The 19098-nt window shown below is 43.3% G+C and overlaps 2 protein-coding genes across 3 annotated transcripts in view; both read right to left on the reverse strand.

The window, feature by feature from the left end:
- oard1 (O-acyl-ADP-ribose deacylase 1) overlaps window positions 1-15720 on the reverse strand; it is a 46125-nt gene extending 30405 nt beyond the window's left edge. Inside the window, exons 1-6 of one of the 2 annotated variants that reach the window (XM_068597070.1) lie at window positions 15434-15720; window positions 15087-15252; window positions 14415-14473; window positions 14205-14317; window positions 14020-14077; window positions 12027-12090 (exon numbers count right to left, since the gene is read on the reverse strand). In XM_068597070.1, the coding sequence (XP_068453171.1) occupies window positions 12027-12090; window positions 14020-14077; window positions 14205-14317; window positions 14415-14473; window positions 15087-15252; window positions 15434-15478 (505 nt within the window). In that variant the 5' untranslated portion in view covers window positions 15479-15720. Of the gene's footprint in view, window positions 1-12026; window positions 12091-13852; window positions 14078-14204; window positions 14318-14414; window positions 14474-15086; window positions 15253-15433 lie in introns of those variants that run through there. The other variant, XM_068597071.1, reaches the window with a different exon arrangement.
- Window positions 15721-16650: 930 nt separating this feature from the next.
- guca1b (guanylate cyclase activator 1B) lies at window positions 16651-18261 on the reverse strand. Its single transcript, XM_068598312.1, has 4 exons — window positions 18058-18261; window positions 17272-17421; window positions 17001-17115; window positions 16651-16787 (listed from the first exon to the last, which is right to left on the reverse strand). Exons 1-4 carry the CDS (start codon window positions 18259-18261, stop codon window positions 16651-16653), a joined length of 606 nt encoding a protein of 201 aa, XP_068454413.1.
- Between the last annotated feature and the right edge of the window lie 837 nt (window positions 18262-19098).

Here is a 19098-nt window from a genome sequence, read left to right on the forward strand (position 1 = left end):
ACTCAATATTTTGTCTTGTCAGTCACCCGATGAAAGAATGACCCATCTAATTATTGGTTGTGTTTACATTTCCTGATGTCTCTGTGTAAAGCACTTCGACAGGCATCTGCGCTAACGTGTCCTAATGAGGGTCTTATGAATACAACTTTATACGATTGAATATGTTTTAAACACAATTCTTCAGTTACATTTCCCTCCTTTTGTCAAACTAACTGAGTACTCGTCGCTCTCCAGTTGGTCAGACCAGACTTGTCTTTGGAAGCAATTTCAAAGTGATTCCCCTTTAAAAGAACACTGCGCCTCCAAACAGCATCACTTGATTATAAGCTGCACCAAATGTAAGAACATTGCATCATTTGGACAAGGACCAGAGGCACTGGCAGGGTTTAATGTGATCCAATATTGTCATTAAATAAATACTGACATATCTTTCCAGGATTTCAGCTTCACACAGCCAGTATACGCTCCGTGTTTCATATCTGCCTGATGTGTGGGTGGTGCTGCCTGAGTCTATAAGGAACAACAGCATCCATGACAAAAAAACCAGAAAAAAAAAATAAATTGAATGGATTTTTTTGCAACATAAAATGTGTCATTCACGAGAAGTTGTACAAACTCTCCACAGTGCACAGGCTTCTTAAATCAGGGGCTCTGTTTTCATCCAACATTATGGTTAAAACGAAAAAAAAAACCAAGAAAAAAATACAAGGAGTGGCAGCTTAGCCGACAGCATAAGTGCACCAGCACATAATGCACAGTTGGTTCAACTTGTATTGCAGCTTAACTTTCCAATTTGGATTCATTTCCTCATTTTTATAATACGAAATCGGTGAGGCCGCGTAAATGAAAAGAACGTTTGTAAAGAGATTCCTAAACTTTTCAGCCGCATGCAGCGAACTAGATAAGGAGAAAATGTCAATTTCAATGTATGTATAAATGACTCGGTAATGGGGCAGTTTCACTGCGCTGAGCAGCACAATCAGCGACTCCCCATAAGGCCATTCATTTCTCACGAAGCAGAGGCGATGGGGAAACCCGGCCAACGTGATGTCGGACAACAAGCTTGCCAGCTGAGATAGAGCCAGACGGAGAAGTTGTTCCCATTTTTACGAGCGACAGTCAGATTTCCACAGTTCCCTGTTTTACGACCTATTACATTTCGTTATATAAATAACAGCTTTGTCTGGAAAATGCAAAACAGCAGGTTTAAAGAGTCTCATCCTACAACTTTGAGGTGAAACTAGTAAATGATGTACTTACATCCACTGTAGGGGTTTGTGGTTTGTTTCTTTTTTTTTTCCTTTAATTGATTTCACAAGGGACTGGAAAGTCTCTGATGAAAAACTGATGACGAAAAATGACTGTTAGCATTTGATTTGACGCTCTGAATGTCGGATTTTGCGTCTTTAAGCAGGATTTTCAATTCATTTGACTTGTAATGGGGCATGTAACTATGTGGTATTGGCATTTTTACTCAAGTAAAGAAATACTTCTGTGACCACTGGTGATAACTGTCAACATCAATAGTTGATGACACACTCTGTGGCCAAGGACCACAGAGTGTAGGCCTACACTCTGTGGTCCTTGGCAATGCTAAGTCCACTGTGTCCCCGGGGACAGTGTTGACAGCAACGTGCCTCCACCGTGACACATGGTGTAACACACTTAAAGGTCAATAATATCCCCCAGATTGACTCAAAGCAGGAACCCCAACTAACCCGTTTGAGCCCGTAGTGCAGCGGTGAGGACATTATCCATCTTTGGCTTCCCACACACCAGAATAACCAGTTGTGTTTAGGATGCATGACCGAGCTGGAGCGTCCACATCTCTGTGGTGCTAGGTGAGTGGTTTTATCCCTGCGCCACTGTGACTTTTCCTAAACTAATGGATTTAATGCCCACCGTGTTTCGAAGAGGTTCTGAGACAGAGAAAATAAAACTAACTATCAAGCTCACTGTCACAGCCCCTTTGACGCATTTCAGTGAGGGGGCACAAACCAGCAATGGCCTAGATAAACGGTACCGTGCACTGCATTGAAAGACTCTCTACAGCAGTCGGGTTTACATAACAGCAGACGATGCACGGGGATGCACATCACTTCCAGAGCGCCATTTGAAAAGAATACAGGCTAATATGCTCGTTGTCCCTCAGTTTAAATAAACACTGAAGAGGTTGACTGTTGACTGGAGCCGTTTAGTCCGGTGTGTGTTCCCCTGTGTATGGCTGGCTTAAGAGTCAAGTGTGACAGACCGCTGCTTGTTACTGGCAGACTCAAGAGGAGAATCTGAGAGTGGGGTCAGGCCGAAAACAAGAAAAGGAAAAGAAGAGTCTCGGTGATCAGAGATGGCAGTGAATCAGGGTGACTTTTGAAGAGGACGGTGAACAAAGGATATTTGAGTGACACAGTGGTGGTGTGTTTCCTTTTTTTTTGGAAGATTGGTAACTGAATTTCAGCGTCACTGACAGAACAGAGTTCATCCACTTCCACCCACCAAGGATTAAAATGACAGTTTGAACTTTTTCTTCTACTGGAACCAATTTTTATATTTTGCCCTCTGCCGACAAGGATGAGTAATCCACATCAGCTCGCTCGCTGACAGCAGCACACAGCGAGTGAGTCATTAGCTTTCCAATGCTAGCTGAAACCAAGATGTCACCGCTGCGGTCATTTTTCTTACTAACTGCATCAACGGTCCGCCACCATATCTACATTGCTGTAGCTATAATTTAGTCGTGTAGTTCCTGTCCAAGCTTAAACTGAACGTGGGCCAACTAGCATACTACATGCTAATATACTAACATTAGCTAATATACTAACATTAGCTGGATGCACAGCTAACATTAGCTTGAGTTTAGCTAATATACTTACATTAGCTGGATGCACAACTAACATTAGCTTGACATTAGCTAATATACTTATATACTAATGTTAGCTTGATGGACAGCTAACATTAGCTTAATGCACAGCTAACATTAAAGCTCTGCTTTGTTTTGGTGAGTTAAGGGCTGAGTGCCATGGTATATAACATTAATGATTGTCTACTACTGTTGGATATTGTGTTAGTATTCTGCTGTGGTCATAAACAACATACAAAGGCTTGTGTTGCATGCCCCAGACGCAACCTGTGCCACTAAATGTAAGTTTCTCCACTGTTCGTTCCCCTCAAGTATGCCAACAGGAGGCCGGTGCAGCCATTATAGTTAAAGAAAAAGCAGGAGCGGTTCGTTGATAAATATAAATAGCAACTGTCCATTTATAATATAGTATAATAAAGGCTTGGAGGGCAGAAGTGGATACACCCGGTTAAAGAACAACCGCCCAGTGAACGAGGCACGCCTGGTATTCTATAGGCTGGCTGAATTTTTGGATGGGTTATTGCAAAAAAATATCTTTCATGTGGAAGCAGTGAAGGGAAGGGCTAAAGCTGGAGCGCAAGAAACCGGTGCAAGCAACATTATAGCTTGAGTGCGAGCATACAGTTTGAGCAGAACAAATTCAAGCGCAAGCAGGGGCTAATTGAGTACGAGGATATGGTTTTGAGGGACATCATTACAAAATCTGACCATGAAATCAATGAGTCATTCTCTCAAATTGAAAGGGCAAGTATTTGAATAAATGGGAAAAGAGCTCGATACTAAAACAACATGGAGAGAAAACGGTCGACTCTGCAACAGCCGCGCTTCACCAGTGCTTAGAATCAGTAGCATAGAGGAGGATACCCTACTTTGTTTACCTATTTTTTTTCTCCTGAGCTGTCAGATATTATACAACGACTCTCCTGCAAGCTCTTGGTGATTAACACAGACACCCAACAATGCAAATAAATAAATAAATAATTTAACCAAAAGAAACAGTGGATCTCTGTATCATGAGGCCTTGTGTGAAATGATTCAAGAAAACTCTCCAGATTACAAGAAAGATTGCAAAAAAAATGTTATTTATGAGCAGCTTTTCAGATAACAATGCTGTGAGTGGACTTAGAGAACTGTGCCAAAAAATGGGAGCAATTATTTTTGATCAATATAGCACAATGAATCTCGTGTCCTCCTTGCTAGTCCCAACTATTACCAGCCTTATCATGGAGGAAATAGATTTTGCAACCCTCCATCATGCTCTTGGAGACGCCAACCAATTTGCTGTCAAGTCAATAATCTCTCTGGGAGAGATCGAATCTGCAAGATGTGCCCAAGTTGGCTGGTACACACACTGCCGAAAAACACAAAAACACAAACTTTGCTTTAAAATTCAGAAGACGTTAGATTAGTCAACGTTTATTTCTTTTTGTTCCTGACACTTCTTTTCAATGCACTCTGACGGAAGAAAGGTTCGCTGAATACAAATGGAAGCTTTTATTCTGGGGGTGGCAGCAGCACAATGACCCGAGTGGAGAATGAGTGAGGAGGATGGCTCAACAGTCTGTGCAGCACCTTCAGGTCTACAAAGCACCATAAGTGACCTGCCACTCACACAACTTGAGTTCTTACTTCAAGTCGAGGCAAATTAAGGTATAAAAACTGCATTCCTTATGCAGTTATCAACCTTTATTAATACGGAAAAGCTCCAAACCCTAAAGCATGCACTTCTATGTAAATGTACTCATGCCTGTCAGCACAACATAATTCAGTATTTCATGAGAAATACATGTTTTCCCTTTTACTTTGAACTCTTCTGTGTCATCTCTCAGTCTTAACACAGCTACCACGTACACTTTCAGAAGAACTCGCAGGGATTTTTCATTCTGTATGCCGTGTCCTTCGCCCGCACACTGGCCTCAACCAACTCAAAGAGAAAAGAAGCAGCCTTCATGCTGAGCACCTACACACACACAGAACAAGTGTTTTCCTTCCTCCTCTCTTTCGATTCTCCTTGCTTATCTCTTCGGAGAAAAAAAAAAAAAAAACATTAATTCTTGTATACCTCTGATTTATGAACAAACAGAAAAAAGCACGGATCACAGAAGCTCGCAGGTTGCACGGCACAACAAAATTATGAAATTCCACACAGCCACCGCCTGCAGTTTAACCTAATTTCAAGAGATTTCATAGTATGACTCACACGGAACAATTTCAAAGCCTGCATTTATCTAAGTTATATTTATGGTTCTGTTGATGTTTGCTTCAAATGCTCTGAATGTCAGATGGGCAAAATCTTACTTGGCAAAGCTAATAAATGGCTACTCAGCTCTCCCACTGCAAAGATCCCTGTGGGACTGCAGGGGAGAGAAAAAAAACAGAAAATGTCTCCTCATCTCGAAGATTTCAGGGGACAGGGAAAAAAAATATTTCTAGAGGCTTTGTTTTGTATTTCTAAGCAGAAAAAAATATCTCCAGATTCTGCTGCCAGATGCCTTCTGGGATGGGCAAGCAAGAAGAAAAATAGGGAAGGAAAAAACATTGAAAACCTTTGAACCCACACATTTTAAACCCACTGAACCCCTGAAGGCGTCTTTCTTAAGAAAACTGCTGGCAGTCCACCGTCGTTATTTAGACAGATTAAATCACCGCTCCTAAACAAGCTTTATATTGCAGCTACGGGACGCACCTTGGGCTTCCATCTTCAAAGTTCAATTGTATTCGGCTCTACTTGCACTGATAATGTCGAGGTTGTAATTTAAGTGTGATTTTGTGGCTCTTCGGGGGACTGGGATGAAACCGCCGTCATTACCAGCTTCCTCCTCGCTGTGGATAGAACGGCTTGGAGCCGACACGGGGTGCATTTCAAAAGCCTCTGTGCGATCCCTCAGCCCTTTTGACAAGGACAGATCCCCACAGTAGCTGTTGGCAGACACATCTCGACAAAGACAGGCGGCGCTTTGACTTAGGAATTTAAAAAAAAAAAAAAAGGAAATAAAAGATACTCAATGCAACGTATGGATAACACTGGAAGAAAGAAAAAACACTTTGGTTTCACAAGCGTGAAGCAGCGAGTACATGAATGCAGGGCATGTTGCTGCAGAATAGATGTCAAGAACTCAGAGCAGCTACAGTGATGATGAGGTTAGGTGACAGGGGTGACAGGGGTGGGAGCGGTGCGGCGTGATATAGATGTGATTGTCGGCCAGGCCATATCGCCCCGGAGACAGAGGAGCTAAACAGGTTTCCAGAGCTGTGACGGCACCAGAGACCAACACACTCATACCCACTAAAGCCTTAATGCATTTCATACATGCCTCCTAAAAAAACATGTATTCACATCACAGGATGGTCTGCACCTTTGCAAAACACATGTGCATGCATGTGCACACTTGAAAATAGATGCGCGTTGCTTTTTAGTGTGAGCTGAATGAATGGTGGAACACGCAGATGTCTCCTATGCAGTATGTGTTTAAAAATAAAACTGAGGGGAGAATAAAAGAGATTGTCTCAGAGCACAAAGAGTTTTTTGTGTGTAAGATTGGCTGTCCTTTTTTTAAGCAGTCAGCACAATCTCACCGTGTAGACAAGACTGAACAACAACCTAGAATCTGTGAAAGGGATGACTAAATATAACAGCATCCTGCAGGATGAAGCCACTTCTCCTCCTCCTCCTCCCTCATGGTCCAATTCAGACAGACTAGCTGAGTTACACCAGATGTGTCATATAGGAAGCTGCTTTGCTACAAATTGGATGATTAACAGAGCTGTGCAGCCAGCATTGAGGCATTTGGCTGTGGTGCGCAGCTCGGTGGACAGTGATTGGCTACGAGGGCCTGGGGGAGCAGATGGGACGGGGGACTCAGAGCTGGACCCAACAACAGAGTCAGCCTCCTTAGTCCCGCGTCGACGTATCATTTGTGTAGTGGTCTGTACTCAAGAGTGAGTCAACCCTCCCCCAAAAAAAACACACAAAAAAAAGAGGCAGCTCTGTTTATAGTAGTATTGCAGCGGCTTGTTCTTCACGGCAAGTTATCTCCGCCTTTAGCTCCGCCCCCTTACCATTAATTATGCAGCTCAATGCAGCACTCCAAATCCCTACTGCAGCTCACCCACACTACAATACTCCGCCGCTTTCTCTCACTCTCTTTGTCAACTGTCACACACGCACACACACGCACACACACACGCACACACACACACACACACACACACACACACACACACACACACGCACATGCACATGCACACGCGGGCACACACAGTATTTCTCTCTTTTCCCTTCTTAGCTACATTCTCAACTGTCCATACTAGACAAAGGCAGCATTGTCCTCCGGGCATCACCTTGTTAGCTGTGTGCTCTTTCAAGGTCTAAAGACATGACCGTAGCAATTATTTATTTCCAGTTTCGATATATGTTGCAAGGTTAGATGATCTCACGCTTCTTCACAAAGGGAGGACAGAAACCCACACATGTGAAAACTACACAGTTGTTTTGTTTTGAAATAACCCCAGCTCTCAATCAAACGCACCCGCACGTGAAAATACCTTGCACATGTTCTCCGGCGACGTGATGAACACAATCATTTGGAGCATCTGATCCGTTTGGTGTGAAGGAATACATTAACAATATAGTTGCGACAATCTTTTGGTCGCAGCGTGACTCATATATATGTATACACATATTTTTTTTTTTTTTGCCTTATCATTTTCAAAGCACGGTGCTAAATTTCTGTGCAAATCAGAAGCAAACGCGCTCTGATGTGCCGCGGCAAACACACTTAACAGTTCAAACACCTGTCTGGCAAGGTGTAATTGACTCAACTACTCCTGAACGTGGCGGGAGACACAATCAGACCTTGTCACAGGAAGCAGAGAGAGGGAGAGAGAGAAAGAGAGTCCACACGTTATGCAACGTGAATCAGCTACATCAGCAAAGCAGAAGGGAGAACATGAAAAAGAGGGAAGCTCTCACGTTTCAGCTGTCCACCCCCCCTCCTCCTGGGCAGCCAGCGTGACGGAAGCATAGCAACTGTTTATGGAGCAGAAACAAGCTTCTCCTTGGTTTCCTAGAGCTTTCACGTGATTAAGATGCATCTGCATCTGTGTGTGTGTGTGTGGGTATGGATTGCCCGTGCAAAAGCTGGATAAGTAATCTAATTTAAGTGTGAGGCATGAGTCATGCATGTATTCCATGCACGCTGACTTTAAACTGAATTCATGGTGTGTGTGTGTGTGTGTGTGTGAAGAGAGGGTGGGGGTTTCTCTCGAAGGTGGGCAGCCACAGCAGATGAAGGTCTCAACAGTCCATCGGGATCACTGTTTGTTATTCGCCACGCAGAGCATCATCAACATAATGTCAAACCGCAGGCTAACACACGTCAGCTATTTTGAGGGTTGCGTGGTTGTTTGTTTCCCTATTGTTGCCATTTCAATAAGCTCAATAAAGTGTCTGCGCGTGTTTGCAAAGATGCTATACCTCTGGAACAAAAGCAAACAGCGAGGCAGATGTTCCCGATGAGGGAAAAAAAATACATGGGGCCAGGGAAGGAAGACGGGATCATTCAGCTGGTATCGGGTGAAGCGAATGTGTTATACGCTTACATAATCAAGGAGATGGAGGGGGGTGGGGGGGGGGGGGGCGTGAATCGACTACTCCCTCTGTCTACATGAGAAATGTGCAGGCAGGCGCAGGTCTCGGGCTGTTTTTGAACACCAACGTCGTGTTGCCACACGGAGAAAAAAAAAGAATAATAAGGATAATCTGTGCATCTTGACATGTCCATAATGCACAACGGGGGTGGGGGGGGTGGGGGGTGGAGGGGGCTCTTCGTGAGGTTGCTGCTCCGTCAGCGGGCAGCCTTCTGTGTTGTGCAGCCCTGCTGCTGCTGCTGCTGCTGCAGGGGTCTTTTCAGTGCATGGAACCGGATGGTGAGCAGAGAACGCAGCGGGGGCTGGGCACTGCAATGTGCTGCAGTGCTCGTAGCGCCACGATGCACACCCACTCTCCTCCGCTCTCGCTCTGCCTCTGACAATCTCTCGCTCTATCTCATGCCCCCTACTTGGGTTCGCTTGTCTTACATTCATCCCCCTCGCCACTTTCCTCGCATTGCTTTTCCTCTTCTCCTCACTCTAAAAAAGCTGCCTGCAATCCAGGTTTTCAACACAGTCTCTTATCGTGAAACTACCCTACCCTCTGTAAAATAAAAGAAGAAGAAAATACATAAATACATCCTGTAACCTTTCCTTGTCGGGTATGATGAAGTGCCCTTCTCCTGGTTATCGAGAACACACACACACACACACACACACTGTTCTTCCGACACTTCACTGTATTCATCACGATGTCATTCTCTTAGAGAGTCTGCTCATCCTAAACACCAGCAGCATGTCGTCTGCACAACCTAAACAACACGGGTGCAACACTATTTTACAGCCCCTCTCCTCCTCCTCCTGGTATGCAGAGTTTGGGGACTGTTGCTAACTGTATGTAGCGTGTCACAGCGACAGCCGTTGCCGCTCCACTATGTTGCCTGCTCCATCATTTGCAGGGGGCGCACTAAACGCCCATGTCACACAGTCTGGGACGGAGGGTGTCATACGCGCAGGGTGAGCCATGGCGAGCCCGACAGCTGCTCGCTTTTCCCCAAAAAACTCAACAAAACCTTCGAAAGAGTTACATTATCAGAACGGGAAAGAAGAGAAATCGTGAAGGGGCAACGTGAGTTTCCCAGCAGCAATGCTCATCCTGCAAGTAAATTCTCGCACATGACCAGAACTGTTTATGTTGCGCTGACTCAAGACGCTGCTTAAACACAGAGTTAGACTTTAAGTTTTGGGTAAATCGCAGCACACGGGGAGTCCGTGGGGTTCAAACTAGCCGTTCTATCCAATTAGGATTGGTTAAATCTCCCTCGTCTCTGACACTTGCTTCCATCTTAAAGAGGCACGCTGGCTAAATCTCAGGAACAGTGAGGGGTCTCATTTCCGTTTGCCATTAACGAGCAGAGGTTTCTAATCATTGCTACCCGAATGAGTTTCTCAGTATGCCGGCTGCATCCTGCGGAGACACTTTCCTGCTCGCTCTCGACCGTGATATGAAACAAAGCTTCGTGTGACAGCGGGTGTCAGAACTGTAACGGCGGCAGCCAACACATGTTTTACATTTTTCCTTCTTCAATGACTTAACATGACACCGCTGCCTTTTAGCGCCTCCTCAATTATTTTTAAATTGATTTCTTCGGAAAACCAAACGAGTTAAAGGCCAGCATCGGCAGACCAAATGCATCATTTCTGCCCTTTTAATAATATCATCCTCTTATTGTGTGTATTACCACCCAGATAGACCCATGTAATAAGGTGTCAAACCCCCCCAATAGTTTTGCTACTGCAGTCAATTTCATGCCACAGTTGGATGTGCAGTGAAAAGGAAGGTTGAACAAAACCACAGCAGTGACACTCCCACCTGGAGCAAATAGAGATAATATAGGAAGACAAGTACAGGAAGGACACAGTTTTTTCTCCTTTTTTCTAAGGAAACAGCTAGGAACTGCGAGTTTTCAGCACTTCAAGCTGGACTGTGTTCTAGAAAAGGAGAGGTGCATGAATAATGAAAAGTGTGTTGAACTGAAAAGGCAAAAAGACCAGATGTGCACAGCCAACTGCTATCCTCTCATATCAAATAAGGACTTTGACATGTGTATAGTCATCCAGACTGACATTTTTAGCAGAATTTGCTTTTGCCTTGACCTCTCATCCAACCTTCTTTACCAAACCCTGGTTGGCTTCACACAATTGGAGAGGAGCTCTGTCCATGGTGCTGAAATGACTGACATTTCCTTCCCAGCCCTGCTCCTTATTCCCTTCCATATTACTCGGTGCTGAATAATTTAAACATGATTTAAAAACCAGAGACAAGGATCAGTGAGTCCGGTCGGCTTCATTATTGTCTTGCGCTTATGTCTACTACGCAAGGGTGAAAGGTATTATTAGTCCTACTGCTCCGGAATATGAAAACGCCAGTACACACTGTACTTCTCGTCCTGTGTAAAAGGCGCTTTTCCACAGCGTGCCCACACAAAATACACTAAGTCCATCCATTATTTCCTCCCATACTGCAGCAGGCCAGCACTCACAGACATTTTGTGGAGAGAAAACACACACTGCCCACTGCTGGACAGTATCATATCTTCATTCACAAATGATGAAGGTCAGACTCCCAAAAAAAAAAAGATGGTGGGATGTATTAAATCAACTGTGAATGTGGTCGAATAAAGCTGATAATGAATGATTACTGGAGAAAAAAAACACGTGTTTTGTATGAATCAGCTGTCTTTCACTGTAAACAAACAAACTACACTGTCATTTATTCAAGCTTATTTTACAATACTGATGAACTATATGTAAAATATATATACTCCAGTGAGGGAAAACAGTTTTTTCGCCACCACTTCTGTGGTACACATTGTAGTCGGTGAGTCTGGTTCGTCCAATCAGAGCGCCTACTTTTGCTGCAGGCTCAGGCTGAAGGAAGTCCCAGAACACCGGATAAACAAAACAAAAAAACTCACCACCGGGCTCCAACGCTATCAGAGCCCCTTTAATCTGTGATCCAAGTAACCCCACAATGACACCCGAAGCACACGATGAGGGCACGCACGACCAAACTAAAAAAATGGGCCGCGAGCAGTTGGCTTTTGGCTTATCGGCGAGCACTGGATGTACAGTATATGGGGCAAAACTTTACTTTCATCCCATTAAGGGAACACAAACCAGTTAAAAAAAAAGGGAGATAGCAATCACAAGAGAGATGAACGGTGCTGCCTCACAGAGGCTGGATGCTGAGGCAGCCCCGCTCCGATGTAATGGGATACTGCAGCACTAGAGAACCGTGTGCACAGAAACTTGCCTAGAAGCATCAGGGAGTCCCGCACTAACCTTCCCCCTCCCTCCCTCTCTCTCTCGCGCTCGCTCTGCCTTTATAAGTCGTTATAATGTAAAATAATAATAATGGCATTATGTGGATTTTCAAAGTGAAAGACTGAAAGATGGCAGATAAGCCAGAATATCCCCCAATAAAGAACACAAAAAACAACTTCAGAAGTGTAAAAAAAAAAAAAAAAAATCCAAAAAACAGCATGCTCGTAGTAGTGAGAGAAGCGTCGCCGCTTACCTTTTGTGCAGGTCGCTCTCCTCTGGACGCCGAGCTCTTCCCCTTCTCCACAGGCTCCGAGACACTTTGAGATAGAGAGAAAAATAATCAATCTTCTCTTACTTTCTCTTATTCCCAGTTTTTTCAGAATGAATAAGTCAGGAGTCAATCACAGCCCTCTTGGACACACCTTTACCCGGTCCTCCTGTAAACTCTGCCACATACGCACACACAGACACCCATTCAAATGCACCCCGAGACCGAAGTACACAAATTGATAAAGATCTGCTCAGGGGAGGGATAAAAAAAAAACTACACACACTCACACACACCGCAGTTTTTTTTTCTCTCCTTCCTCTTGCCCACTCGCTCTGCTGCTTTTTTTTCTCCCTCCTGCTGTCTTTGCCTGCACTGCCTCCTGATTGGCTAAGCTGCTCTTCAATAACATAAGCTCTCTTCTTTAATTGGAAGGGGCCAGTTGTGTGGTGCACCAGAACAGAAACCCTCCCGCCCAGCTCATCTCTCTTTATTTTATCTCTCCCCCCCCCCCCTTCCTCCCCTCATAAGTGCCCGTGGAGAAGAATGCTGAGCTCTGCAATTTCATACGCATCGTGCAAAGGGGAAAAAAAGGAATGGAGGACAGATGGGGGGAGGAGAGGGGGAATGTGGGAGAGACACAGGAGTGAGAGTGGGAATGGGGGAGTGAGAGCATCGGCGGCGAACCAGTGTACCGCAGTGGGACAAGCAGAAGCTGCACGGGAAGAGAGCCCGAGGGGCTATTAGATGGAGTCAGAGCGGCTTCGCTGAGGTGAGACAGCGGGTCGGATGGAGGGAGAATTCCGTGCACTCACTGCAGCGCAGCGAGGTGGCTCTGCTGCAGTGTGGAGTCTAATTGCCAGGCAAAGAAGGGGGATGGGGAGGGAGAAGGAGGAGGAAGAGAAGCAGGAGGAGAGGGGGTTGGTTGCAGTGATGCTGAAGTACAGTCTTCCAGCCAACCATGGATATATGGAAGGGGGGGGGGGGAGAGAGAGAGCAGGCAGCCGCAGTGTAAAGCAGTTAATGCCTTTTTTTTACTCATGAATTATTGAAGGTGCCCCGAAGCAGAGAGGCAGGGTCACAGACGGGAACGTGCTGAGCCCGTTCAGACGATCTCATCGTTCAGACGATCTCATCGCTGCTGAGGTTTATGTTAATGGCTCACACCTGAAGTGCAGGTCGTGGAATCCTTAAATGAAGCCCCCTTCAGTTTGATTATCTAAACCCACGAACGCTTTGAAATTGCGATTGTGCAGAATCAGCACTCCTCTTTTTCTTCAGCACTTCAGTGTTGAAAGGCTTTTCCCTTTGGAGGATATGGATGTGGGATTGACTCTCTGTGGTGTCAAGTTCCCCCACACCCCACACGCCACTCCTCCAATGCATCCCAGCTGCACTGGAGTACAATGCTCAAGCAGATCCATAATAGATCACACAATACCTCAACTATCCAGCGAGGCCTACAAATGAGCACTCCAGAAGTCACAGGACAGACACACAGAAATGCAAACGCTCTGTTTGCCTAATCAACAACACGACTGTCTGGTGGATGAATGAGCAAATATAGGCTCAATGTCCCGGTGTAGAACACCACGTGAGGAGAAGGGACAGGTGAGCAAATCCCAGCATCATCCGGAGTTAGCCACAATTTGAGATCGGCGAGTGTCCGAAGGGGCCCTCACCTATCAAATAGCCCAAAACTGGTGGCTGCAGAATTACAGGCGATCGGTAGAAATGTGTCCTCTACCCGCGGAATTTCATCAGAGTTAGGCAGATTTTTACTTAAAGAACATTTATTTTAGTTTTTGGGAATGAACAAGATTGCTGTTGAAAATACAGAATAGTGCATATATACTTGTAATTAATTTAAATTAGCTTTTCCCAATTATCATCTGCGCATGTTTTCTTTCATCGCAGTGGTCTCTGCTTTCTCGGGCAGGCTGTAGACGGTGATGGAGATGTTTGTGTGTTTGAAGACCTGTTCCAGTATCTCTGACACTTTGGTCCACTGGAGGCGATCCAGGCCACAACCAATACTGTCGGGAAGAGAGAGACAAATGCACATTTTGTCACATCTGCGATGCATTCGTTGAGCGAGTTAGCATTTATCGCTTGAAACTGGTTTTGATTAAGTATCACTAAATGACCAGACGTCGTACAAACCGAGGCATTGCTATTCTCGTTACTCCGTTCACCACGCAGTGGGACTTCATATCCTCGAGGCTCTGTGTCAAGCTGTCATAGGTGGGCTTTTGGCTGGCCTTCTTCTTTGTGATCTGCGATATAATTATAGGGAAAGCGTCAGTAATATTCACAAATATTAATGTCGCAATGAGTTTGGTAATCAATTCTAATCAAGTGCTACGTCTTTACCAGATAGTAGACAAAACGTCTGTCTCGTTTTAACACAGCACACTCTCCTGTCAGCTTTTCTGTTTGGAGATTAAAAATGTAAAAAAAAAGATAGTATTCACATGAAATCAGAATAACTCCAGGTATATATTCATATAGATATTGTTTTTTAGTCCTTAAACCACACTAATTCATTACAAAAACATGCAAATGTTTACTTTACATTTTAGTGGAGATCCTTAAGATTCCAAAGAGAACAAATATTTCAAAGAAGAAAAGAAAAACAAAAACACATTAAGAATATTTTTTCATATAAAATAACTTAATCCTTAGTCCCGCAGTGGGGAAATTTCAGGATTACAGCAAGAAAAACATAGTAAAATTAAATTAAAAACAAGTAAACAGTAAAACATAAAAGTAAAAGATTATCTAAAATAGCAGAATTATATAAATAAACAGAAATTGTATCATGGTGAAGCCATTAAAGGATGAAAATTTGTTACAGAATATAAAGTATATGTGATATTATGAAGCTAGGTTATTTATGAGACTTGTGCACTAAAAGACAAAGCAAAACACACTACCTCTGTGCTGAACAAAAACGATTGTGTTGGAATAAATGAGCCCAAAACAAGACATTATCACTCCTGATAAATTGTTTAAATATATATTCAAAACAAAGGGCCGACTCACTCTGCTCCTTTAACTCCTCTACCCCTTTGAACTGCTTCTTGAACATCACCGCTATGCCTGCCCCCATGCGGCAGTCCTCGCTGATGCAGTGGGCCAGCGCGTCGTCCCGGGGGCAAGAGAACAGGTCCCCGCTGACATAGCTCGGTGACCAGCTGCCTTCTGGAGCCTGGCCGGGAGGGGGCGACATTGCGCCGCGTGACAACGAAGCATAACGACAGAACAAGAAGTAAACACTGGCGTCTGGGAAATGGGAAACTATTTATGTCAGAACCAACTGTTTGGATTTAGCGCACATGAAAGGCCAAGACAGAACACATTTATTTTGTTTCTCCGAGTGTAAGCTTTACCTTAAGGTCGTCAGTGTGGACTGGTTTCTCGAGTTCAGACGACATTGACAACAATGATTAGAGTGCTTGAGCGGTTGGTCGTTTTGCTGTCTTGAACACACATTTAAAACAACCGCCGGAAGACTTGTGAGCGAGCTTTGTCACACGACAGTAACGTGTTTCTGATAGCTTACAAACCGTAGACTGCAGGTGGCCGTTTAAATGCCAAATAAAAGGTTTCGGAATGCTCTTTGAGAGCTCTGAACACTAGTCACGAAGCAGCAGAGGAAGCAGCCACAAGAGCTGTCTGTCCTCTCGCGAGAAAACACGAGACTTTGTGGAGGGGCGGGACCTTATGAATAAATCCAGGTTTACTGACGGTATTCTCGTAAAAACAGCATATATGAAGACCAGCATGTGACTACCGATTTGTACAAAAAACTTGTTCATAGAAAATATTAACAATTAGTTTAACTGAAAATCGTGTAATGATATGCCCTAATTTTGATATATGTCCAGTTGTATTTTCTAAATATATGTTGTCTTTTTTGTTTTTAAAAATCCTGCATAGCCTCATGTGATTATGTTTTATTAGATGTGTATTCTCGGTTGAAGTGTCACCAAACTGAGTGAAAATACAACTATGTATGGTCACAATTGAATGCTGACTGGACATGTAATATTAAGGCTGCTTTAATAATTTTCCATATTGGTCTCCTTGTTTGCTTAGAAAAAAACTACACTGACCACTACTGACCACAAATACTGACCAATTCCAAGGCATAATTTTTGTTTTCTAGGTGAATTCTCTATCTAGAAACCTGTGCTTTCCATTTATTAAAGTATAGTACAACAACCACCAGCAGATATTTCACAGTAGTTAGCTACAGTGACCATTTCACTGTCACAAGAAAAATGTTTTCACAGAAACCGTACCTGGCAGAATCCTTGGCCTGTGCTATTTCCATCTCAACAGAAATTGATTATGTCTATTAAATCACTCTTATGCACATTGTATTACTAAAAAGAATGTTATCTCTGCAGTATCTATAAAATACACAAGTATAAAAAAATAAACAAAACCATAGCCGCCAATAAAAAGTGTTGACCCAAAACTTTAATAAACAAAATGGTTGCCCGTTTACAAGCAAAGCATAGCATTATGGGAAACAATTCATCTAAATCCCAACATAATTGGTCACACATGAACGATGTGTGTACGTGACAGATTTGGGCGTCTATGTTCCCTCCTCAGAAACGGAGCTGCGGCTCCGCTCGTTGATCCAGTCCCCGGGGTTGACGTCCATCTGCAGCATCTTCATCACCCACTTGTCCCTCCGTGCGCCATCGATGAACTCATCCAGCGAAAGCTCCCCTGAGGGACGAGGGACAGCAGCTATTACACACTTTCTCCATTCCTGAATTCATTCATTTGATGAGGAGATGATCGTATATCTGAGTTTCACCCGCCCTTTTCTGAATATACACAAGCACTTTTACGTTTAAGCCCCACAAAGCCATTACTCAGAGCTTTTTGAATCATGCATGAAGCATTTTAAGCTGCCAGAAAACTGTGACAAACACTCACCATCTCCATTTTCATCAACCAGCTCAAATATCCGGTCGACCACTTGGTCTGGGGTCAGCAGATTGCATTCTTCATCCAGCTCCCCGTGGCAGGCTTTCTTCAGTCGATAAATGGACTGAGAGTGACAGGAGAAGTAAGTTATGACCACTTCTTGCCCCGACTGCGTTTCATTACAGCGCACTGATTCATCTTGAAATATTCTTTAAAATGTGTCTGACAGCTTTCACAGATCAATAGTTGCACATTATTGATGTACGGTGGTAAATATTACCTCCACGATTTCAAGAAGCTCTGTTTTATCAATGCACCCGCTTCCATCTTTATCGTACATTTTGAACGTCCATTTGAGCTTGTGTTCGAGTTTACCCCTCAGGACTAAGTTCAAGGCGGCCACGTACTCCAGAAAATCGATGGTGTTGTCCTGTGTGCGTGAAGAGAGAGCGTTAACATTTCATGAAACTCCAACTAGATACAACATTGAAAAAAAATCTTTACAGATTCATTTTCTGTCAATCGACTAATTGAGTCCCCGCCTATGAGCTTCAGTTCTAAAAACATGAGCTCAATAATTAACCTTAACAGAAATGACCAATCATGTTGGTCATTGGAATATTTCAATCAACACATGTACTCAGTTATTAATGTGTTTATAGAGGCTTATAGATTCAAGATGTTTTTACTGTCATATGCACAGATAACAGACAGTTATTCTATACAATGAAAAGCTTAATTTGCTCAGTCCTCCTAACACAGAATTACAATAAACTTAAGGTAAAAAAAATAAGGCACAAAATATAAGAAAGATAAAACAGTATTTCACAAAATATGATAATAGTATTGCTATGATTTGATGAAATGTGATAATAGTATTGCTATGTTAAATATATGATAATATAACAGTATTGCTATAAATATGATGAAATATGATCATAGTATTGCTATAATAATATATATGATAATATGATATAGTATTGCTATGATAAAATATGATAATACTATTGCTCATTGTATCTTATACTTATTCTTATTCTTCCACACAACTGTAGTTTGTACTTACGCCGTTCTTGTCGAAGGCTCGAAACATGTTTTCAATGTAATCTGCGGCCTCCTTGTTATCAGCGACGCCAAAAAAGCCCTTGAACTCGTGCATGAAGAGAGTTCCACTCGGGCACTCCACCACAAATTTTTTGTACCATTCCTGCAGCTCCGCCACATCGATTTCCTTGTCCGGGTCACTCTCCTCGGTCAGGCGCTGACCCATTGTGGAAATCTTCTCTTGAGCTCCCTAAAAAAACCTGATAATCTGTCTTCACATGCAACGGTGACTCTCTTAAAGCTTCCCCCCTCTACATTACAAATGTCAGCCCTCGGTTATCGAGCCGATCACCGCGACGATCTTTGTGCAAATCCACAAAGATCAAACTGATCAAAATGGCATGAATGTCCATACAAGCTGAACTGGGTTTTTTTTGGGCTCCCTATTGCTGCAAATCCCCTCTGAGAGTCCGGGTGAAACACAGGCTGTTATGGATCACATGATAAGGGATTAGAAATGGACACTTGTCAAAATCGATTAGTTCACAAATAGATCATGGGAGGATTTCCTCGAGGCACTGCTTCTGCCTCTCCTCGGTAACACACTAATCATAGGTTTCATAGTACCTATATGGCATAATGGACTCTTAATTACAGTTATTGTATGTAATAAAGTTTAATGGTATGACTTAAAACTACTCATTTGTATGTAAAGGTTAAACATACAAAGGTAAACTCAATTAAAGTCTGTATGTAAGATAATACCAAATAGAAAATGCCTGATTAAATGATAAGACATTTTACACATTAAGGTCAGTTTACAATCAGAAAGGGTCAAAGGAAAAGATGCCATTAGTTGCATTAAGGGTAATGTAGGGTTCAGCGCTTCTGGTAGAGTTTGACGCAGTGTAGAAAATTAAAATCAAGATATCTAATGCACTGCTGTTTAGATTTGGACAATTATTTAATACTAAATGACTCATAGGACTTCCTGGGAAGTCTATGACCAGTCGGCTGATTCACACAAGCAAAGTGCAGAGTTGTCCCTGACAGAAGCCATGTT

Source organism: Clinocottus analis, unplaced genomic scaffold (assembly GCF_023055335.1).
Source record: "Clinocottus analis isolate CAN_PGR_092001 unplaced genomic scaffold, fCliAna1.0.p SCAF_4, whole genome shotgun sequence".
NCBI lineage: Eukaryota > Metazoa > Chordata > Actinopteri > Perciformes > Cottidae > Clinocottus > Clinocottus analis.

Coding starts and splice junctions, on each gene's coding strand:
- guca1b (XM_068598312.1), bottom strand. CDS start 18,261: ATGGGTCAGCGCCTGACCGAGGAGAGTGACCCGGACAAGGAAATCGAT. Junction 17,116..17,271: donor AGCTTCTTGAAATCGTGGAG/GTAATATTTACC, acceptor TGTCACTCTCAG/TCCATTTATCGACTGAAGAA. Junction 16,788..17,000: donor GGTTGATGAAAATGGAGATG/GTGAGTGTTTGT, acceptor CTCGTCCCTCAG/GGGAGCTTTCGCTGGATGAG.